Source organism: Carettochelys insculpta, chromosome 2 (assembly GCF_033958435.1).
Source record: "Carettochelys insculpta isolate YL-2023 chromosome 2, ASM3395843v1, whole genome shotgun sequence".
In the NCBI taxonomy this organism is placed as follows: Eukaryota; Metazoa; Chordata; order Testudines; family Carettochelyidae; genus Carettochelys; species Carettochelys insculpta.
The window spans coordinates 187,826,693-187,845,122 of record NC_134138.1 but is presented as its reverse complement, the minus strand read 5'-3'; the positions used below and the strand labels follow the sequence as shown (position 1 = coordinate 187,845,122).

Below are 18,430 nucleotides of genomic sequence, written 5' to 3'. Positions count from 1 at the left end.
CTGTTTGCTGGGTCCGGGTGGCGCACGCTATGTTGCACATGGTTCCAAGTGCCAGGACCTCAGTGCAAGGTCCTGCCCAAGCCAGCCAGGTGGTGCTTGCAGCACACTCCATCTGCACCTGCCTCCTGTGCCCTGGGGTGTGTGATGCATGGGGTACTCACCAGTGGGACTTTGCTCAGCTCTGAAGAGGTCCAGCAGGTGGCCTGGCTGGCAGGGACTGACTCCAGGGTGATGACCAGGGTGCAACTGGGCTCCAAGGCTGTATCTGCTGCCATCTCTGGTAGGACTTGGGGCTTGGAGGCCTGCTTCTCTTCCTGCGGGTGCTCTGTCTCCAGTTGGGGGGCTTCCAGCATTGTGTCGATGGTGCAGGTTGGATGTGATGTGTTCTTTCCAGGATGTCATGGAGCTCCATGTAATAGGGCAGGTGGTAGGTCCTGTCCCAGAGCGTTGGGGAGCATCCTGGGCCCAGATGTAGCTCTGGCAAAGTTCCTTCACCTTTGCCTGAACTTGCTCTATGGACCAGGGAGGGGGGTGGCCCTATTCCACCAGGGCAATGGCCATCCAGGTATAGACATGGGCAATCCACCAATTGGCTTTGGGGTCCTGCAATATCTCCTCCTCCCATCATAGGTCCAAGAGGGTCTGGACCTTGGCCCTAGTCCAAGAGGGGACCCATCTGTTGGTGCTCTGGGGTGGCTCCTGGGACCGGTGGCAGAAAGCATCGAGGGCAATTGCTGTGGACAGGGAGTCTCCCAGGGCACCTGCATAGCACCCTGGAGACCCTCTCTGTCAACAGAAGGCCCCGTGGAACATCCAGACCTGCCTTTTGTCGACAGATCTCTGTCAACAGAGCTGTTATTCCTTGTGGGGAGTGGGGTACAGTAGTCAACAAAAGCACTGCATTCTGTTGACTTACTGTTGACAGAACATGCTTGGTAATCTGGACTCTCCCTTGGTTTTGTCAACAAAACCCTGCAGTGTAGACAAAGCCTGAGTGGTAATAAGCATGCACGTTTTGGGCTTACATCGCTTTATGCATGAGTATCTCAAAGAGATCCATTGGTATTCATTAGTTTAACCTTACAACATCCCTTTGGGACAAGCAAGAGCAGAGATTCATCTGCAAATTATATTTTGTATGCAGAATCTCTTTTCAAAATGTGTTTACAAATGACAACTCGGTATGTAAATGTATACATGAATTTCATTTTCAGTAACTTCCAAATTGTTTGCCTGTGATGCCCTTGTGACAGTAGCTGTAACACTGAACCAATGGGGAGCTGGTTCTCAAATAGGCTCTTCATGTTTTTAGTTACGATTTTAGGCAGCAAATTGTGCCCTTTGTTGGTGTGGGTGAAATCACAGTTCCTCACCTGCAGCGAATTGCCAGGAAAAAAATTAAATGAATTGCATATTCAAAAGTGTATACAAAAGTCACTACGTATACTAAATTATGCACACCAAAATGGAGAATTCCATTTAAAAACCAGGTACCTGCTTGCTGTATTATTTTAGCTGGTTGCAGCTTTGTTTGTTATTTTTGTTTTGTTTTGTTTTCATTTATATTTTTATCCAAGAGCAGCCATGATTCAGGCTTTTTGTCTCCTTTGTATCGTTAGACCTAGAAGTGCAAACAAATTGGATCAGTCAGAACATCTGCTAACTTTTGTGAAGGGACATGAGAGGGAAGACAGGTCTGTTGAATCCCAGGAAAGAGGTTAGTTGTAGAAATGTTAGACCAGTGGGCATACCCCGCCATAGGTGAACACAGAGTGGAAGTTAAGAAATTGCTCTTTACAGCTTGTCAGGTAGGTAGCAACCCAGGGAGATTTCACTTATACAGTGGAATTCTGTGTCAGAGAGAATATTTACTGTTAATTCAATGAAATGCCATGTGAAAGCAGAGAAACCAATCCTTCTCATAAATCAATACACTCACAGACACAAGGCACAATAATACTCATTACCTAGTATCATTATTTTATGACTACCATAGCATCCATGGCTGAGAGGAGAATTGAGATACCTGTTCATCTATCCACCGGAAATGCAACCCTGCATAATATGGATCTCAGCTTGGTTTTGCTCCTCGAAACAACAAGGCAGATTTCTGTGCCTGTCTATAAAATGCACACAAGGTGACCAGTACTTAAAAGTTCTAAATAAAAGCATCTTAGCAGTCAGCTGTGAGTTCTAGTGATGTGGAATTCATTAGCTGACAGCCCAGAGAGAGATTCTAATCAAATATGACTGGCAGCTAATCCTGCTGCTGTTCTACTTGTTGTTGACATAAGGTCAGTAAACAACTGCACAGTGGCAGAACATGCTGCAGAGATTCTGGTGCCACACTCCCTGCAGGTGCAAATAGTTGCTCAATGGGGATAGTAGGTTTGTGTAATTTTGGTGGTGCCCAAAGTGTGTCCTATCCTATCCCTATCCCCCCCCAACCTGCCTTGTAAGTTGGGAGTAGCACTTGGAGTTGCCCATGGCCAGGGTAGGGGAAGGGGGAGGAATGCCATAGCCAGGTGGCTGCAGCAATGACCAGCAGGGGAGAGCAATCCGAACAGAACTGCTTGCTCCAGGCTGCAGGAAGTGCAGGGTGCAGGTCAGGTCTCTCAGGTGAGGCAGCCCATAGGGATGCTTGGGTGAGGTGCATAGTGGCCAGCAGGCAGAGCTGAGGGAGACACCCAGCTCGAATTTTGGTGGAGCCTGAGCACCAGGGCCTGTACAGCTCACTGCGTGTGTTGCTTGAGTGTACTCTAATGGGCTTACAGTTTTCAGAGACTTTGTCTGAAATCCCCATGTTGGAAACAGAAGAGAACAGAGCCAATATTATGCAGCAATTCTTTATTCTCCCATTAGGATGGGAGAATATTCTGTCTGCGCAAAAACTGCACAGATCCTCTGCACTAGTCCCATTTGATGAGGCCTGATGCGTGTGTGGCACAAAGGAGGCAGTTGCCCCAGGGTCCAGCAATTCTAATGGGACTAGGGGTCCAGGCAGCCACCACTGTTTCTGTGGCAGCAATGGTAACTGGAGCCAGCGCAGCGCCACGGTCCAGAAGGTGCTGAGTGCAGGCTGCCCCACCCCCGCCCCTTCCTTGTGCACGGAGCCAGCCCACCAACACCTTGCCCTAGGAACCACAGTGGCTGACGCTTTGTGTGCAAGCATTTGGTCCTATATCCTTAGCGCAAAATCTTGGCTGATGGATCATGAAGATGCTTTAACTTTAAAAAGTCCTGCAAAACAACTGATGTCATCTCCCAGCATGTGAGACTCAGTGTGGGACATGCACAAATGAATTTTTTAAAAAATCAGCATGGTGTGCCAGCTGGAGCTGTGTAATGGGTTGGTTTCGTATCCCCCCAGAAGGAAAAATTGAAAACCCTAAAAAGCGACTCAAAGAATTGTCCTGTTCTACACATCCCCAGATGGGACAGATGTTGCTTCCTTTGGCTTGAAACGCTGCCAATTACTTATATCTTGACACCAACCCAAGAGAATGGGAAACTCATTTATTCAGTGGAAAAAGAAAAAAAGCACCAAGTAACACTTTTAAATATTGTCTGTCTGCCAAGGAGACTATTTAAAACATTGTTCCATAGAATAATCCCCTTTGTTAGTTGGTTTATTTAAACAAACTTATTTTGCCACATATGCACAAACAAAATGATACTCATTAAACAGTGTGATCAGGCAAGAATGAAAATATCATGTATAATACATTATTAGCTAGTGTCAGAATGTACACACCATTCTTCCTTAACCAAAGGGGAAAAAGGCTCCATTTGAGAGAGAATTTTTTATTTTGTTTTTGAAAACCAAGGCAGCATCACTGAATGGCTCTAAAAAAAAGAAAGATGATCCTAAAAACGTCGTGTTCTACAGTGACAAAATGTTCACTGGGGCATGTAAATTAAATCAGGATATAGTGTAATTAAACTGTATACAGTTTTAGAAAACTTCCCTTTTACTAGCATGACTGTTACTATCTTGGTTAACACTGGGAATGGAGCCAGGAACTGACACATTTAGAAGTACAAATGTCTTCAGTGTGGGTCAAAGAGCCCAATTTGTAGTAGAAGACTGTAACTGAGTGTAACAGAGATCTTCGCTGAATATGGCTCAGATAGAGGAGGACATGAACGCACACTGAGTGACTAGCCTTTTAAAATATAATAGATATGGGAACATTTAGAATAGTTTATTTACTCTGGATTGTACAAGTCTTACTAATGCTGGTGCTTATGCGTAGTTCCACTGAAATCAATGAATCACTTTTCAGAAATAAAATTGCTTATGGAAAATAAATATGGAATGCCTGAAAACACTATGTTTACACATCCAGTTTTTGGAACTCAAGTACTCATCATCATGAGTAAGGGCTGTGTGATCTAGCCTTTACTTAATCAACTTTACTCTTCAGCAGGTTGGGTGAGGGCCATTCTTCCTTCCGGTCCTTTTGTGACTCCATTTAAGATCAGCAGCCTCATGAAGCACATTAAAGGAATGAAATGAGCATAAACTCTTAAAAGTAGAGTTATATATTAAACCAAGATGAAGGGAAACTTGGATTTGGGGGTCCCCAAACTTTGGGAATGTTTTGATTTGTATTCAAACCTGACCTTTGTGACTAGTGCCAATATCTAGCTCTGAAAAACTATTCTGCAACTGGGATTCAATCTTTATTCTATGTCAGTGACTCTTCCATATGGAAAAGGTTCAGTTTAAATGTCAATGGCAAGATTTATTCCGAAGGCCAGCATGGCAAGCTTTGTATGGGGTCTGAAAATCAAGCTGTATTTTATTTTGTGCAGTGTTGTCAGGAACAAAGATGACTGCAGTTACAAGTAGTCTGGCACTCTTATTGATACGCACAGCAACAGAAAAGAACTTTTTCTTCTTTGCTGCTCTGGCTTTTTGTAAAAATAGCAAAGCTTTTTCTTTCTTTCTTTCTTTTTCTTTTTTTTTCCAGTAAACTGCCCAGTATGTACATAGCTCCCATTATAGTTTTTTTCTCTGTAAATCTCAAAGCACTTTACAAAGGAGGCCCATATTATTAACCCTATTTTCTAGTTGGGAAAACTAAGTCACAGAGCAAGGCAAATAAGTTGCCCAAAGTCACCCAATGAACCAGAGGCAGAGCTAGGAATAGAATCCAGGGTACCAGTATCTGGCTGTATCCACTAAGCTACACTGCCCAGTGAATAGACCACTGCATGGAAAATAGAGTGCCACTATAAGAAGACATAAAGGCCCTCTCTGTGCTGGAACTTACAGCAATGTCAGAAACCATTTTCAGAGATGACTAGAACAGAACATTTTTGGAACATTTGGGCTACGTCTACACGTGCAGCCAACATCGAAATAGCTTATTTCGATGAATAACGTCTACACATCCTCCAGGGCCGGCAACGTCGATGTTCAACTTCGACGTTGCTCAGCCCAACATCGAAATAGGCGCAGCGAGGGAACGTCTACACGTCAAAGTAGCACACATCGAAATAGGGATGCCAGGCACAGCTGCAGACAGGGTCACAGGGCGGACTCAACAGCAAGCCGCTCCCTTAAAGGGCCCCTCCCAGACACACTTGCACTAAACAACACAAGATACACAGAGCTGACAACTGGTTGCAGACCCTGTGCCTGCAGCATAGATCCCCAGCTGCCGCAGAAGCAGCCAGAAGCCCTGGGCTAAGGGCTGCTGCCCACGGTGACCATAGAGCCCCGCAGGGGCTGGAGAGAGAGCATCTCTCAACCCCTCAGCTGATGGCTGCCATGGAGGACCCAGCAATTTCGACGTTGCGGGACGCGGATCGTCTACACGTTCCCTACTTCGACGTTGAACGTAGGGCGCTATTCCTATCTCCTCATGAGGTTAGCGACTTCGACGTCTCGCCGCCTAACGTCGAAGTTAACGCGTGTAGACGCGTGTAGACGTGACGGGCGCTATTTCGAAGTTGGTGCCGCTACTTCGAAGTAGCGTGCACATGTAGACGCAGCTATGTTGACTTCCACACTAATGTGTTACAGCCACAATAAGAAACCACATTATAGAAAAGAACTGTCTGAGGAGGAATATTGTGGGTATACTTGCAAAAAGCTTGCTTTGCCAACTGTCTCCCAAGCCAATTGTTGCTTACATGTCTCCAGTCAGAGAGTGGACCAAGCAATACATACCAAGGGCAAAGTATCCATTTTACAGCTATTGTTCTGACCTCCATCACTGTTTAGTACCACTCAGTCACATCCTATTTTATTTGAGGGCTATGCACATTGGGATTGTACTGTGAAAAAATGGGCCTTTTTCACAGAGGAAACTGAGTGCAGGGGGTGGCGGGGGGGGGAGGGGGAGGAGGGAAGGAGCATGTTAGTATGTTTGTTATATAAATAAACAGTGCTAATACAGAGGGTATTATGGGTGACAGGATAGGGCGTGTTCTTTTCTGGACTCTGCCATTAACTTCATTTATTCTCTCTCATGTCTTGTTTCCAGTAAAATGGGGATAATGATACTTGTTTTCTTGAAAGGGATGTTGGGAGGATAAATTAATGTTGGTTCAGTGCTTGGTCATGATTTCACGGAAACATGCTTAACAATAGCGTAAATATTGTCAGGTGACAGTGGAAATAAGACTTGAACTAAAGGTTAACAGTTTCTGGTGGAAATGGAACCTTAGCAGCTTCCAATGGTCTCTTTTTATCTAAAATAGTAAATAAATTGTGAGATTTTTATAACACTTATTTTCATAGACAGCAATTCATAAACTAATGTCCTGAAAGTGCAAAATCCTAGTTTAAGAAAGTACTGCCACTGTAATTCATCTGAATCCCAGCTGCCGGGTGTTTGGTCCCTCTCTCCCTTTCCGCTATGTTGGTAGTTTTTGATTGGTTGGGCCAGGAACTGGTAGTGGGCGTACAGTGTCCTTAACCCTTTGAGTCTCAGAACATTGCTACACATCTGACTTATCTTTGTTGACCTGCATGAAATGAATTGTTGGTCTCTGGCTAGATATCCACAGACAAGAGTTATCAATCGGCAACATGAGAATAAAGGGCAAGGACTGAATGCTCTTTTAGAGCAAGAGGTTTCTCCAGAACTCATTGTGATGTGCTGTGGTATAGGCAAAGTTTATCCAGCTGCTGCCTACACTGTATCTTTTTCTACATAATGGATGAAAGAAAATTGACTCAATTGAAATAATGGGAGTTTTGCTATTGTCTTCAGTGAGGTCACAATTTTGTTTAAGAGTACAGGTTGAACCTCTCTAATCTAGCAGTCTCAGGACCTGACTGATGCCAAACCAGATAATTTGCCAGACCACAGGAGGTCAATATTGTCTAGCTGCATTACCAACACTTCCATTGCTTACTGGGCTCGCAGAAGCCATTTAGGGGTAAATTACAGCTAAATAACAGCACAGAACACTGGGAGCCAGGGCTGGTGGCCAGAAACAAACTTCATGGGACCATAGAAAACTTGGCCGCACCCACAAGAAGTGGATATCCAGCTAACTAAAATCCTGCTGGTCCACGGGCGTCGCTGGACCAGAGGATGGTCACCTAGAGAGGTTCAACCTGTACTTCTGTTTCATCTCCAGATCTGTCAATCAAGCACTTGCTGTTAGAAAACCAAAATTATCCAGATACACGTAACACATAATTTTCTGTAATCATGTCTGATCTCAGTAATATTGCACTTACCGTAGCGGATGGCTTACTATGGCATGTAAAGATTTTTAGGAAGGAAACCAAATGTTTTTGCTTAGATTCCCGTAAAAAACTCTTTCATAAACAAAAATAACGGCTAATAATTAACTTTTTTCCCTCTTTTCACCCTCTCTAAAATAGGCTTGGAAATCTCATGGGATGGAGATAGTTTTGTTGAAGTCATGGCTGCACCACACCTGAAAGGCAAACTCTGTGGCTTGTGTGGCAACTACAATGGGCACAAGAGAGATGACCTGATAGGAGGTGATGGGAATTTTAAGTTTGACGTGGATGACTTTGCTGAGTCCTGGCGTATGGAGTCGAACGAGTTCTGTAGCCGTCCACAGAAGAAGCCTGTGCCTGAACTGTGCCAAGGAACAGTGAGGATAAAACTTCAGGCCCACCGGGAATGCCAGAAACTCAAGGCTTGGGAGTTTCAAAATTGTCACTCAACAGTGGATTATACTGCATTCTATCGGTAAGTGCAGCCTATGGAGCAGAGCTCTTGTGTGAGAATGCAGTGATTCAAATCTGTATTTAATTGACCTTGATTCAGGGAAGTACTTAAGCAAGTGCTAACTCTAAGCATGTTCTTAAGTCCGATTCACTTCAATAGGAGTCCAGCACATGGTGAACAGCTTTGTTGAATCAGCTGTTAAAGCTGGAAATAGGAACAGAAGGGGCAATAGAGCAGCTACAACTGAAAGAGAAAGCTTTATAATTGCCACATTAGAAAAAAATGCTGTTTGAAAAGCCCACAGACAAAGAGGAAGGATAAATACAAAGCCACAGAACGTATTGTTGGAATTGACTTTGATGGGACGAAGACTTAATAGACAGTTCTCCATGTTTCCCAGGGGAAACTTAAAACTGATTTTATTTAAGACAGTTGTACCGTAATTTCCTGCCTCACAAAATGTGTATGTTTTAGAGCTTAAAAGGATACAGTAAATAGGATCAGGCAGATTCTGCCTGTTTTATTCTGGGGCATAGAAAAAGGGAACACACCAAGAAATTTGGCATGAGTAATTTATCTAAGCCTTTCTTATCATTAAAATGCCCTGGGCCTTAACCACAGAGATTACTTTTGATCTTTAATTGTCGTGAATTTATTTGTCCCTCTCCCAGTAAATAAAATCCTGGGCTTTTTTAATTTCCTGACATCAAAAATAAAAGCAACTCCATGATCGTTGATGGAGCTGACTAACTTCATGGTCTCATCTTTCTGTACTTGAGCACATCTGCTGATCTACTGGATTCATTTATAGTGGTTTTTTTTAAATTACTGTGTTTCTCTCATGAACTGCCTTTCTTCCTCTTCTGTGAGGAGACTGACAGCCTCTCATCTGCTCCAGCACAGTATGGTTGGGTGCTCGGGAGTGCTAGAAAATTCAGTATATTCTTGTTTGCTGTCTGTGTCTGGGGATTCAGTTGGTTGCCTGGCTCGTAAGATAGGGAGATAGTGTAAGAATGAGGGAGGTTCTGTCAATGACTTTTGTAGTGTTTAATTTTCTTGGTGGTTGTGGGGGTGGGGGCAACACAGTTGTAGAGATACTAACACACAGAGATGTTTTGAAACAAAAAGCAGTGCAGTAGCACTTCAAAGACTAACAAAATAAATTTTCTGTCCCACGAAATCTCACCTAATAAATTATTTTGTTAGTCTTTAAAGTGCTACTTGACTGCTTTTTTGTTTTGATAGTATATAGACTAGCACTGCTCCCTCTCTGTTACTATTCAACAGATGTTTTGAATGTATTTCACCAATAGACTTACCTCGCTTTTGCTGTTATTTAAACATAAGTGTCGAAAATGAAAGAGAACAGGCACAGAAATTTTAAACTAGACTTTCTCTTTCATTTCACATTTAGTTTTTTCTCTTGCCTTTAAAGTGGCTTGTGATTAATTTATTGCAATGCACTCTCTGACACCATGAAAGAAAATTATTTGCATCTTAGTAAGGACAGCCAGAAAAGATCTTTGCATCCTCATGGTGGACTTTTCCTTGCTTGGTTTGGAAAATAGTATTGTGTCAGATTTGGAAACACAATGAACTTTTGCTTGATTTAATTATGTGTTTTTTGTAGACAATGCTGTTTTACATAGTACTGTATGGGAAATTTCACATTTCTGAAAAAAAAGTCATTCATATGTGGTAAGAAAAGTTAGCTATGTGAATTTGTCCGCAGGATGTATTCTTATTAAAAATTCTGGTTGAGAATTTGGGCAGCCCAGTAAGCCCAGGCTAGTTTCCACTGACAAGTTCTATAGAAAGTTTAAATTTAGTTCAGTTGGCATTTTCTGATAGAAAATTGTTCTGTCAGCAAATTTTCAACCAGCTCAAGTTCCACAGTTTTAAATACTCTAATTTGGTATGAGCACCAAATTCTGGGGGAGTTAGTTCCCTAAAACTTTGCATTCATATTTTCAGGCTTTGCAGTGGCTCAGCTACCACTGTGAGAATGAAAAGCAAAATGCCCTATGAAATTCAGTAGCGATATTACATTATTTCTTACTAGAACTAAGTGAAAAATTTGCTGAGAACAAGTTACTAAGTTAATTTGGCCTTTTTACGTATAAGCAAAATATCTATAACCAGATAATATCTTTTGCAAATTTGTTCATTATTTGAAAAATATTTTTCAAAGAAATTTTAGCAAATGGATTTCTCATTAAATAAGAGGATCCCCTGAAGTATTCAAATTTTAGTATATGATTAGTTTAGTAAGTCAAACAATTATGTTGGTTATCTGAACCACACTACAAGAAGACCACGTGATCCTTTTCAACATAAACCTTCACCCTTCTTGGTATTTTACAAAACAATACTGGCAAATGGGCATTTACAGGAACCAAATAATAAAGGTGTGTGCAACCGAAACAGTTTGATTCAGAATTAACAAAGATATATATGGCATGCACATGATACTATGAATAACACCTTCAACAGAATTTCATTATGGGCGTGTCTACACATGCACAGTATTTCGAAAAGACCGGCCCTCTTTTGAAAGAGTGAAGGGAGTGTCTACACGTACCATGCACTCTTTCGATGTGAAATTGAAGGAATGCAGCCCAGACATCGAAAGCTGGACCCCGATCCCGCATGGGAAAAGGGCCACCCATCGAAAAACAACATCGAAAGACGGCACGTGTAGACGCGCCACGGCCCACTCTTTCGAAAGAGGAGTCCTCCAAGATGGCGCCCAGTCCGAGCGCAGAGATGCCCTGCCCCACCAAGCAGAGCTCTATAACCTGCGTGTCAAGCTGCTCTTAAAGCCACACGGACCCAGAAACCCTGTGGCAGGAAGCTGAGAGCAGGCAAGCTGGGAAAGCACGAGCTCCAGGCAGCACGCCCTCTCAGCCACACCCGACCACAGCAACAGGCACATGGGCAGCGCCCGGCAGTCCCCCGAGCCCCGGGGTCCCCCCTCAGAGCCCCCACTGGGCTCCCAGGGGTCTGTCCCTGAAAAAAAGAAAAGGGGCCCCCTCCTGGACGGACCGTGAACTGAGAGACCTCCTGGGCCTCTGGAGGGAAGAGGAGGTCCTCTGGGAGATGGAGGTAAAGCGGAGGAACGCTGCTGCCTTTGCCCACCTTGCCCGGGGACTGACCAGCCAAGGCCACCCGGAGTGGACCCCAGAGCAAGTCCGGAGCAAAGTTAAAGAGCTCCGGCAGGGCTATGCCCGAGTCCGGGATGAGGCCGGGCGCTCAGGGGCAGGCCCCTCCACCTGCCTCTACTATAGGGAGCTCCATAGCGTCCTGGGGCCCCGGGACACCTCCCCAACAAAAGCGGTCCTGGACAGCTCGGCAGACCAACCTGAGCTGGAGTAGCTGCAGGAGCCAAGACCAGCCTGCCCGAGCCAGGGGGCAGACACCACCAGGGACTGGTCCAGCGAGGAGGGCGACCTCTTCATCGACGTCCCCTTGCAGTCATCCAGCCGGGCCACAGGGAGCTGGGTGTCCCCGGAGATCCTCGAGGTCCCCCCCAGTAAGTGCACAGCGGGGACAGCACGCCTGCGGGCAGGGCGGGGTGGCACCCCTGACAGTGGCCTGGGCACAAGCCTGGAGGCCCAGGGCCACACACCCCGTCTGGCCACAGCCCAGAACACGCCCTTTGCACCTGCCAGCGCCACCCAGCACCCGGACCCATGGACAGTTCCAGGCACCCAGTTGCCCAGTGGGACGCCCGCGAGCCAGCCCACACCCGGGGATGGTTCCACCCTGGGGGAAGCCTGTGTGCACTTGATGCCACAGGGGTGCCATGTCCACCATGGCCAGGCCCTGGGAGGGTCTGGGGAGGCGGGGCCCCAGGGGGACAGGGTCCCGGGGGGAATGGGGACGAGGTCCTGCTTGGAGACTGACATGCTATCCATCACCCCTTGCAGGTGCAGCAAGTGAAGGCCCACACATTCCATCAGCATCGGTGGTCCCCGAGAGCCCCCTGGAGGCATCGGACAGAGGCTGGGCACCCCCAGCAGCATCGTTACACTGGGTGTGCAGCTGGAGGTCACAGTGTCGGCTGGTGGATGACCCCGCCAACCTCCGCCAGGCAGAACTTATGGAGCACCGGCTCTGGCTGGAGGAGTCTGACCTGGCGTGGCGGAGGGAGGCCTGGGGCAGGCTCATGTCCTCCCTGGACGCCATTCATGGGACTTTACAGGAGCACATGGGCAATGTGGCCCGGCTCCTGGCCCTCCGCACGCCCCCAGCTGCCCAATCCCCTGAACCCCCCACAGGTCCCCGCAGAATGGTCCCACCCAGGTGCCAGCCAGTGACACAGCTCCTGGAAGATGTCCCAGCTCATGCGAAAGTTCCGGAGCCAGGTGATATCATCCCATTGCCCCAGAATCAGTTGCTCCCACCAGTCCATGCTGCTGGGGTGGCTCCACAGGCACCGGGGTGCAAGGGGGCGGGGTGCAGGCTGGGTGGGCTCCATGTCCTCAGGGGGGCTATTCTGTCTCCCAAGAAGGAGGGGAGCAGCTGCAGCGACCGTGCAGACAACGTGGGCAACAGTGCCCACGATGCCTGCATCCAGTGCGAGGAGCAGGGTGTCGTCGGCCATGGTGCTGCTGCGCTGGGGTCCTGTGTTGCTCCTGGCAGCTCGGCAGGCCTCGGCTAGTGCAGGGCTGGGGAGGAGAAGGACGGCCCTTTAAGGTGGTGGCTGGCTGCAGGCCCCAGAAGGACTTGGCGGCCATGTGACCCCGTCCGCGGCATCTCCACCTCCCTTCTTTCAAAAGAGCGCTCGTACACATGTGGATGCGCTTTTTCGAAATAATGGGATGGGGTCTTCGAAAGAGTGGGTCGGAACTGCGATCCGCCTTTGCCGTGTGGTCGTGTTCTTTCGAAAGATGGTATATTGATTTCTGAATTTCAATTTTGCTCTTTCGATGGTGGGCTCCTGTGTACACACACCCTATAGGTTTTATTCTGATTTTTTCATTTGTGCATTTTTAAAGAGAAACAAAGTTTGCGCTTGGAATATAAATGTATCTGAAATAAAATGGGTAGCTGACTATGTTTCTAGCCATCTGGCCCTCTTTTTGACTGAGGAGTTTGAATAGATGGATTTGCATATCATTGCCTTCCTTAGTCTCACTCATTACGTGTTACATAACTTTTCCATTTGTAATATCATGTTACAAAGGTGTTCGCTTTTCTCAGTCTTCTCTCATCTAAACTATTAACACAGCCTCATTTTCAGCAAGTTGCTCTTTAGGTGACCTGCTCTTAATAAGAATTCTCAGAAATAAACTCAGCAGGAACTTTTCAAATTAGGGTGTGATTTCTTCAAATACCAAAAATGGTCCTGAAGAGTGTGTTACAAATATTTATCTGATACTATGTTACTGAAAAGATTTCTCTGATGACATCTCAAGTTTAATTTATGATCACTTTTTTTTATAGTCACAGCTTATGTTAGCTGTCCAAAAAATACACACAGTCTATTTGTTTGACTATGGGATGAGGAACCAGTAATTCCTAAATTCTGATCAGTGTTCTCTGTAAGATGAGCATTTGGGCAGCAGCCCGGGAGAGATTCAGGTATCACCCAGCTGATTAGCAAAGAGCCACCAGTGGAAGTCAGCTTGTAGCCTTTGTTTCTATTGGAGGTGCAAATCGGCACATGCCTTGGTACACATAACAAAATTTATTCTGCCCATGTATGGAAAAAATTCGAGGGAACACTGGCTTTGATCCTGACTTTGATACACCCTTGGTGCCCTGTGGGAAGTCACTGATCACCTCTGCGTCATTCCTACTTTATTAGGTGGTTAAGGTTTATATGGAAAGTACTCTGAAGATTAAAATCTCTAGATAGCCATAAAGTGTTAGAATTCTGGAAAGATCCAAAATGTAAAATAACTTTTAAAATATATTGCTTTGCAATAATCCTATAATTCTTTGTTTGGAAACAATAATGCTTTATGGGATCTTTGCAGAAGTTTTAAGTTCACTGCTTGTGAGCAAAACTATCAAAATCAGGTTTATTTTTCAGGGATTGAGCACCACAGAGGAAAGTGGGGAGCCAAATTCAAATTTCCAAGAGATTATGGTAAAGATTGAGTGGGGAAAAAGATTTTTTTAAATGTTACAAAACACCTTTCTCAATTCAGTCTGTTTAATTGTATATTTGTAAGTGTCCTGGATAACTCTTTACATATGAAGTCAGACTGAAACTACTCTGGTTTAGACCCAGATTTTTCAGATATGTATATAATCTGTGCTTGCAAAAAGAGCAATGCACTCTGATTACATCTACAACTAGTGTTTTTGTGAATGCATACATGGTAACTGCATATACAAACAACCAATTATATAGATAGTATGGTATGCAGCCGCTAGCGGCTGGGGTAGCATGCAAAAATTATGAAAGTGTGCATTGTTAAATATATGGGCCTTAATGTGGAATGAAACCAGTACAAACTGGACTAAAAAGCTCTTTATGGGCTTTTTTTGAAGACTTAATATTGTAATTTAATCGTAGGCCACAGAATGCAAACTAATTATAGTATCTATTATTGTCTCTTGCGTAAAACAAATTGCCATAAGACTAAGACCCAGATTTTTTTTTTTCTTTTTAAAACCTTGAATCTTTATTTTAATCATATCCAGTCTGGTCTAGAAAAGCAGTAGTTGATTAACAACATGGTAATTGGCCTTGTTTGAGTCAATCAGTTAATCAAATACATTCAGTAACTGCCAATTTATTTAATTATAACCCTAGTCATAAACATTCAAACTGATTGTGCTAATATTATTCAGTCTTAACTATAATTAGATGATTTCCTTCAATGCAGTTAATTTTGCAGACTTTGCTATTATTGCAAGAATTCCCATGTAACTAGAGAGAAGATTAGGACATAAATTATAGGCATATTTTTCATTTTAATATGTTGTATGAGCACTCTAGTGATTCACTTACTAAGAATACGTAAGGCCTGGCATTATTACAGCTAATGAGTTTTCTTGACGTTAAATGGCAGTGGATTGTTGTTTTGGAGGAAAAGGTACTAAATTCTAGAGTCACTGTTGACCATCAAGTTCTGTATCTGATGACTACAGAGGTGCTGACAAGCTGCTGTGGACCCTAAGACAGGGTGGGAGGAAGGCCTGGCTCTGTGTCCCAGAAGAAGCAGAGCCAAGGGTGGAAGAGGTGGGGCCTAGGGCATTTAGCCCACAGTGCTGCCAGACTGCGACAATGCCCCCGCCTTTCCACGCAGCCACATGCAGTGCTGCTGTGGCAATTCAAAGGGGCCCAGTGCTCCAGCCACTGCTACTGTGCCAAATTAGCAGCGGTGACTCCAGGCCTGTGTGAAATGCTGGGCCTTGTGGCAACTGCCCGTTTGCTCCCCTGCCCCCATCGGTGAGTCTGGATGACTATAGTTTTTGTAACCACGGAATCAATGCCCCATGCTCATATAGTAGAAAAGCGCGAAGGAAAGATTTGCAAGCGTAACTATAAACAAGGCAGTATCAAGAATTAGAGGACAGGGAAAAATTGGCATACCTGTAACACACTGTGTTCTGTTAGTTCAGTGAATATTCTGGTACTTGTAAGTCAGATGAAAATTTTACAAAGTACCCTAAATACTGCCTCTGAAAAATGGTATCTTTATCATGCATGTTGCAAGGTTTGCCGTCTAAGGAATTCTGACATACTGTAGTATGTTTACACTGCTGTCATGAGTCTGAAAGGGGGCACCTACTTTGGCTCTGACTCTGAAAAAAGCAGTGTAGACATTTGCTCCCAGGCTGGAGATCTGAAAACTGATCAGGAGTGTCCCAGAGCCTGGGTCCAGCTGGAACCTAAACATTTACACTACTATTTTTAGTCCCATAGTATAAGCCATAAAAGCGCCAGTCTGTTGACCTGGGCTCTGAGCTCACTGGTGTGGTTTTTAAAAAAAAAAAATAGGCGTGTAATTATTTGCAATGTAGATATAACCTTGGAGCCTTCCCTGTTTGTCTCATTAAGTGCATGGGAGTTCCAGCTTTCTTTACAGGCATCTGAACTTTGTTTTAAACCATTCTTCTGATTTGCAGGGATTCATTGCAGACTGACATGGGCAAAATATGCAAAGGAACACGTGACCGTGTGACTTGACGTAGACCCTTGTACTCCAAGTGGAGCACAGGTCATCTACAAGTCTCCTCCATTTCACTCTGTCTTGGGACAAAACTTCTAGCTGACTCCAGGAGTCTGAGTGTGTAGGCACGAGAAAAGCTGGTGTTTGCAACCCTTGTAGGAATCCTGTGCGTCAGAGTAAATTTTTTCCAGTGTGACTCTTCAGTTTGACCGTCTTCTCTAATCTGTGATGGAATATGAATTCAGCTTAATCTCAAAGCCACTCAAATGCCTATGGTCTGACTGCAATGGTCTGGCTGCGTATTAGTAAACACCATGTTGTCTTATTTATTTATAGGCCTGAGGTACTGTGACATATACTGCTGGCGGTGAGCTAATAATGGATGGGGGAAGAACACAGACTTTGTGGGATCAGGTGCATTAGTGAATCCCAGAGGCAAGCATACTACTTTAATATGTGTATATCAAACCCAGAAATCACCACTGTTGTAAACGTCCTCCACACAGCATTTTTTATTGGATTGGACATAGCCAAGAATGAGCACAACCTGCCAGCAATACTGTTTAGATTTAAGGATTAGAATTTGGGGCTTGGATAAATAGGCTGAGTGGGCAGGGAAGATAAATCAACCTGAGATGAGATCAATTATCCACAGATCTTGACTCCCCTTCATCTTTTCCCTACACCCCACCTCTCGTGGGATATTATTCCCTGTACTAATTCCCACACACTTGTATCTGTTTAGAAAAATACCTCAGGAATCTTGGGCTAGAAAGCGTTCTTCTCTTTGTGTCAGTGGTTATTACAGCTGCAAAGCATTGAAGCAGTGCCAGAGCATTCACAGATGTCTCTCTTCCTGCTGAGGTATTGCGAGTGGGGTGGTTAGAGGCAGGGGGCTGGAGGTAAGTGGGCGAGAACTTCAAAATCTGACAGATTATGGTATTGGACAGACACCATTCACCTGGGACTCTCCAGGGCTTTCTTCCAGTCTGAGAAATGTGTGCTTCTCCAGTGACCCACTTTGAGCTTCCCTATGTAGAATGGGGTTTTTTTTTTTAAAGGAAAAGATTTTATAGGAAAACCAGATGAAACCACATACTATTGTGTGATTAAAATCCAGAGCAGAGACGTTTCCCTTGCATGTCCGGAATGCTTTTGCTTTGCTTTGCCTAATTACATAATGGGGATCATACCTGATACAATGCTTGTGCATGAAATGAGATGTCATTTCCTAGTAGAAAAGGAGGGTAATCTGAGGCATTAACTTTCCACTGTGTATTTCCAATACTTATCTGTACAGATTGTATGTGATTATTGTATTTATAGCCAGTAAATCTTCACTGCTTTTTGGTTGTTACCTGATTCAGTGGAATTCAAGTCAGGTGTTTCATAATAAAATGCTGTCTTGCTGCTCTCCTGGCATCTGACAGATGTGGGGATGTGTATGTGGATGTGTAATGTCAATTTAAATATGATAAAATAGATCCTGATGGTGGGTTGGGCATGACATCTACAGGAATAAAGTGGGGATGTGGCTGCACTTTGTCTTGCTAGACTTTTTCCCAGTATGATCAGTATTCTTGGAGTTATACTGGTAGTTTTGCTGGTTTTCGATGGCCAGGTTGACAGAGATGGAAAATGGAGATTTTTTTTTCTACCTTTGGCTTGGAATCTGTGGGGAAAACCTGGCATATTTTAGTCAATGGGAATTTTGCTATTGATTTCTGTGGGACCAAGATTTCAACTTGTTCCTTTCCTATGCAGGCATTGTTGCTCTCATCCATGCCATTTTAGTCCCTAATCTAGCTTTCTACAGTTTGCTGCACTATGGGCAATCTGTAAACAGATGCAGCTGGTACACAAGTGGATAGAGTACTGCACTGGGACTCAGGAGAGCTGGGTTCTGTTTGTGGCTCTAAAACTGGTAGGCTAAGCAATTTGGGAAAGTCGCTTTCTTGCTCCGGGTCTCACTTTTCTCATCTGTAAAGTGGCAATAATGGTACTTCTTTTTTTGTCAAGTGGTTTGTCATCTACTGATGTTGGGGGCTGTATAAGAGCTGGGTATGTGTAGATTCATTATTTCTACAGTGAAGTGAGTCTCTGTGAACACCTTTCTTTCTTTCTTTCTTT

The 18,430-nt window shown here is 44.5% G+C and overlaps 1 protein-coding gene across 1 annotated transcript in view; it reads left to right on the top strand.

Moving 5' to 3' along the window:
- Positions 1–18,430, top strand: part of BMPER (BMP binding endothelial regulator) — a 210,602-nt gene that overhangs the window by 139,925 nt on the left and 52,247 nt on the right. The window contains exon 13 of the mRNA XM_074986058.1: positions 7,853–8,189. Coding sequence (XP_074842159.1) covers positions 7,853–8,189 — 337 coding nt within the window. The remainder of the gene's footprint in view (positions 1–7,852; positions 8,190–18,430) is intronic.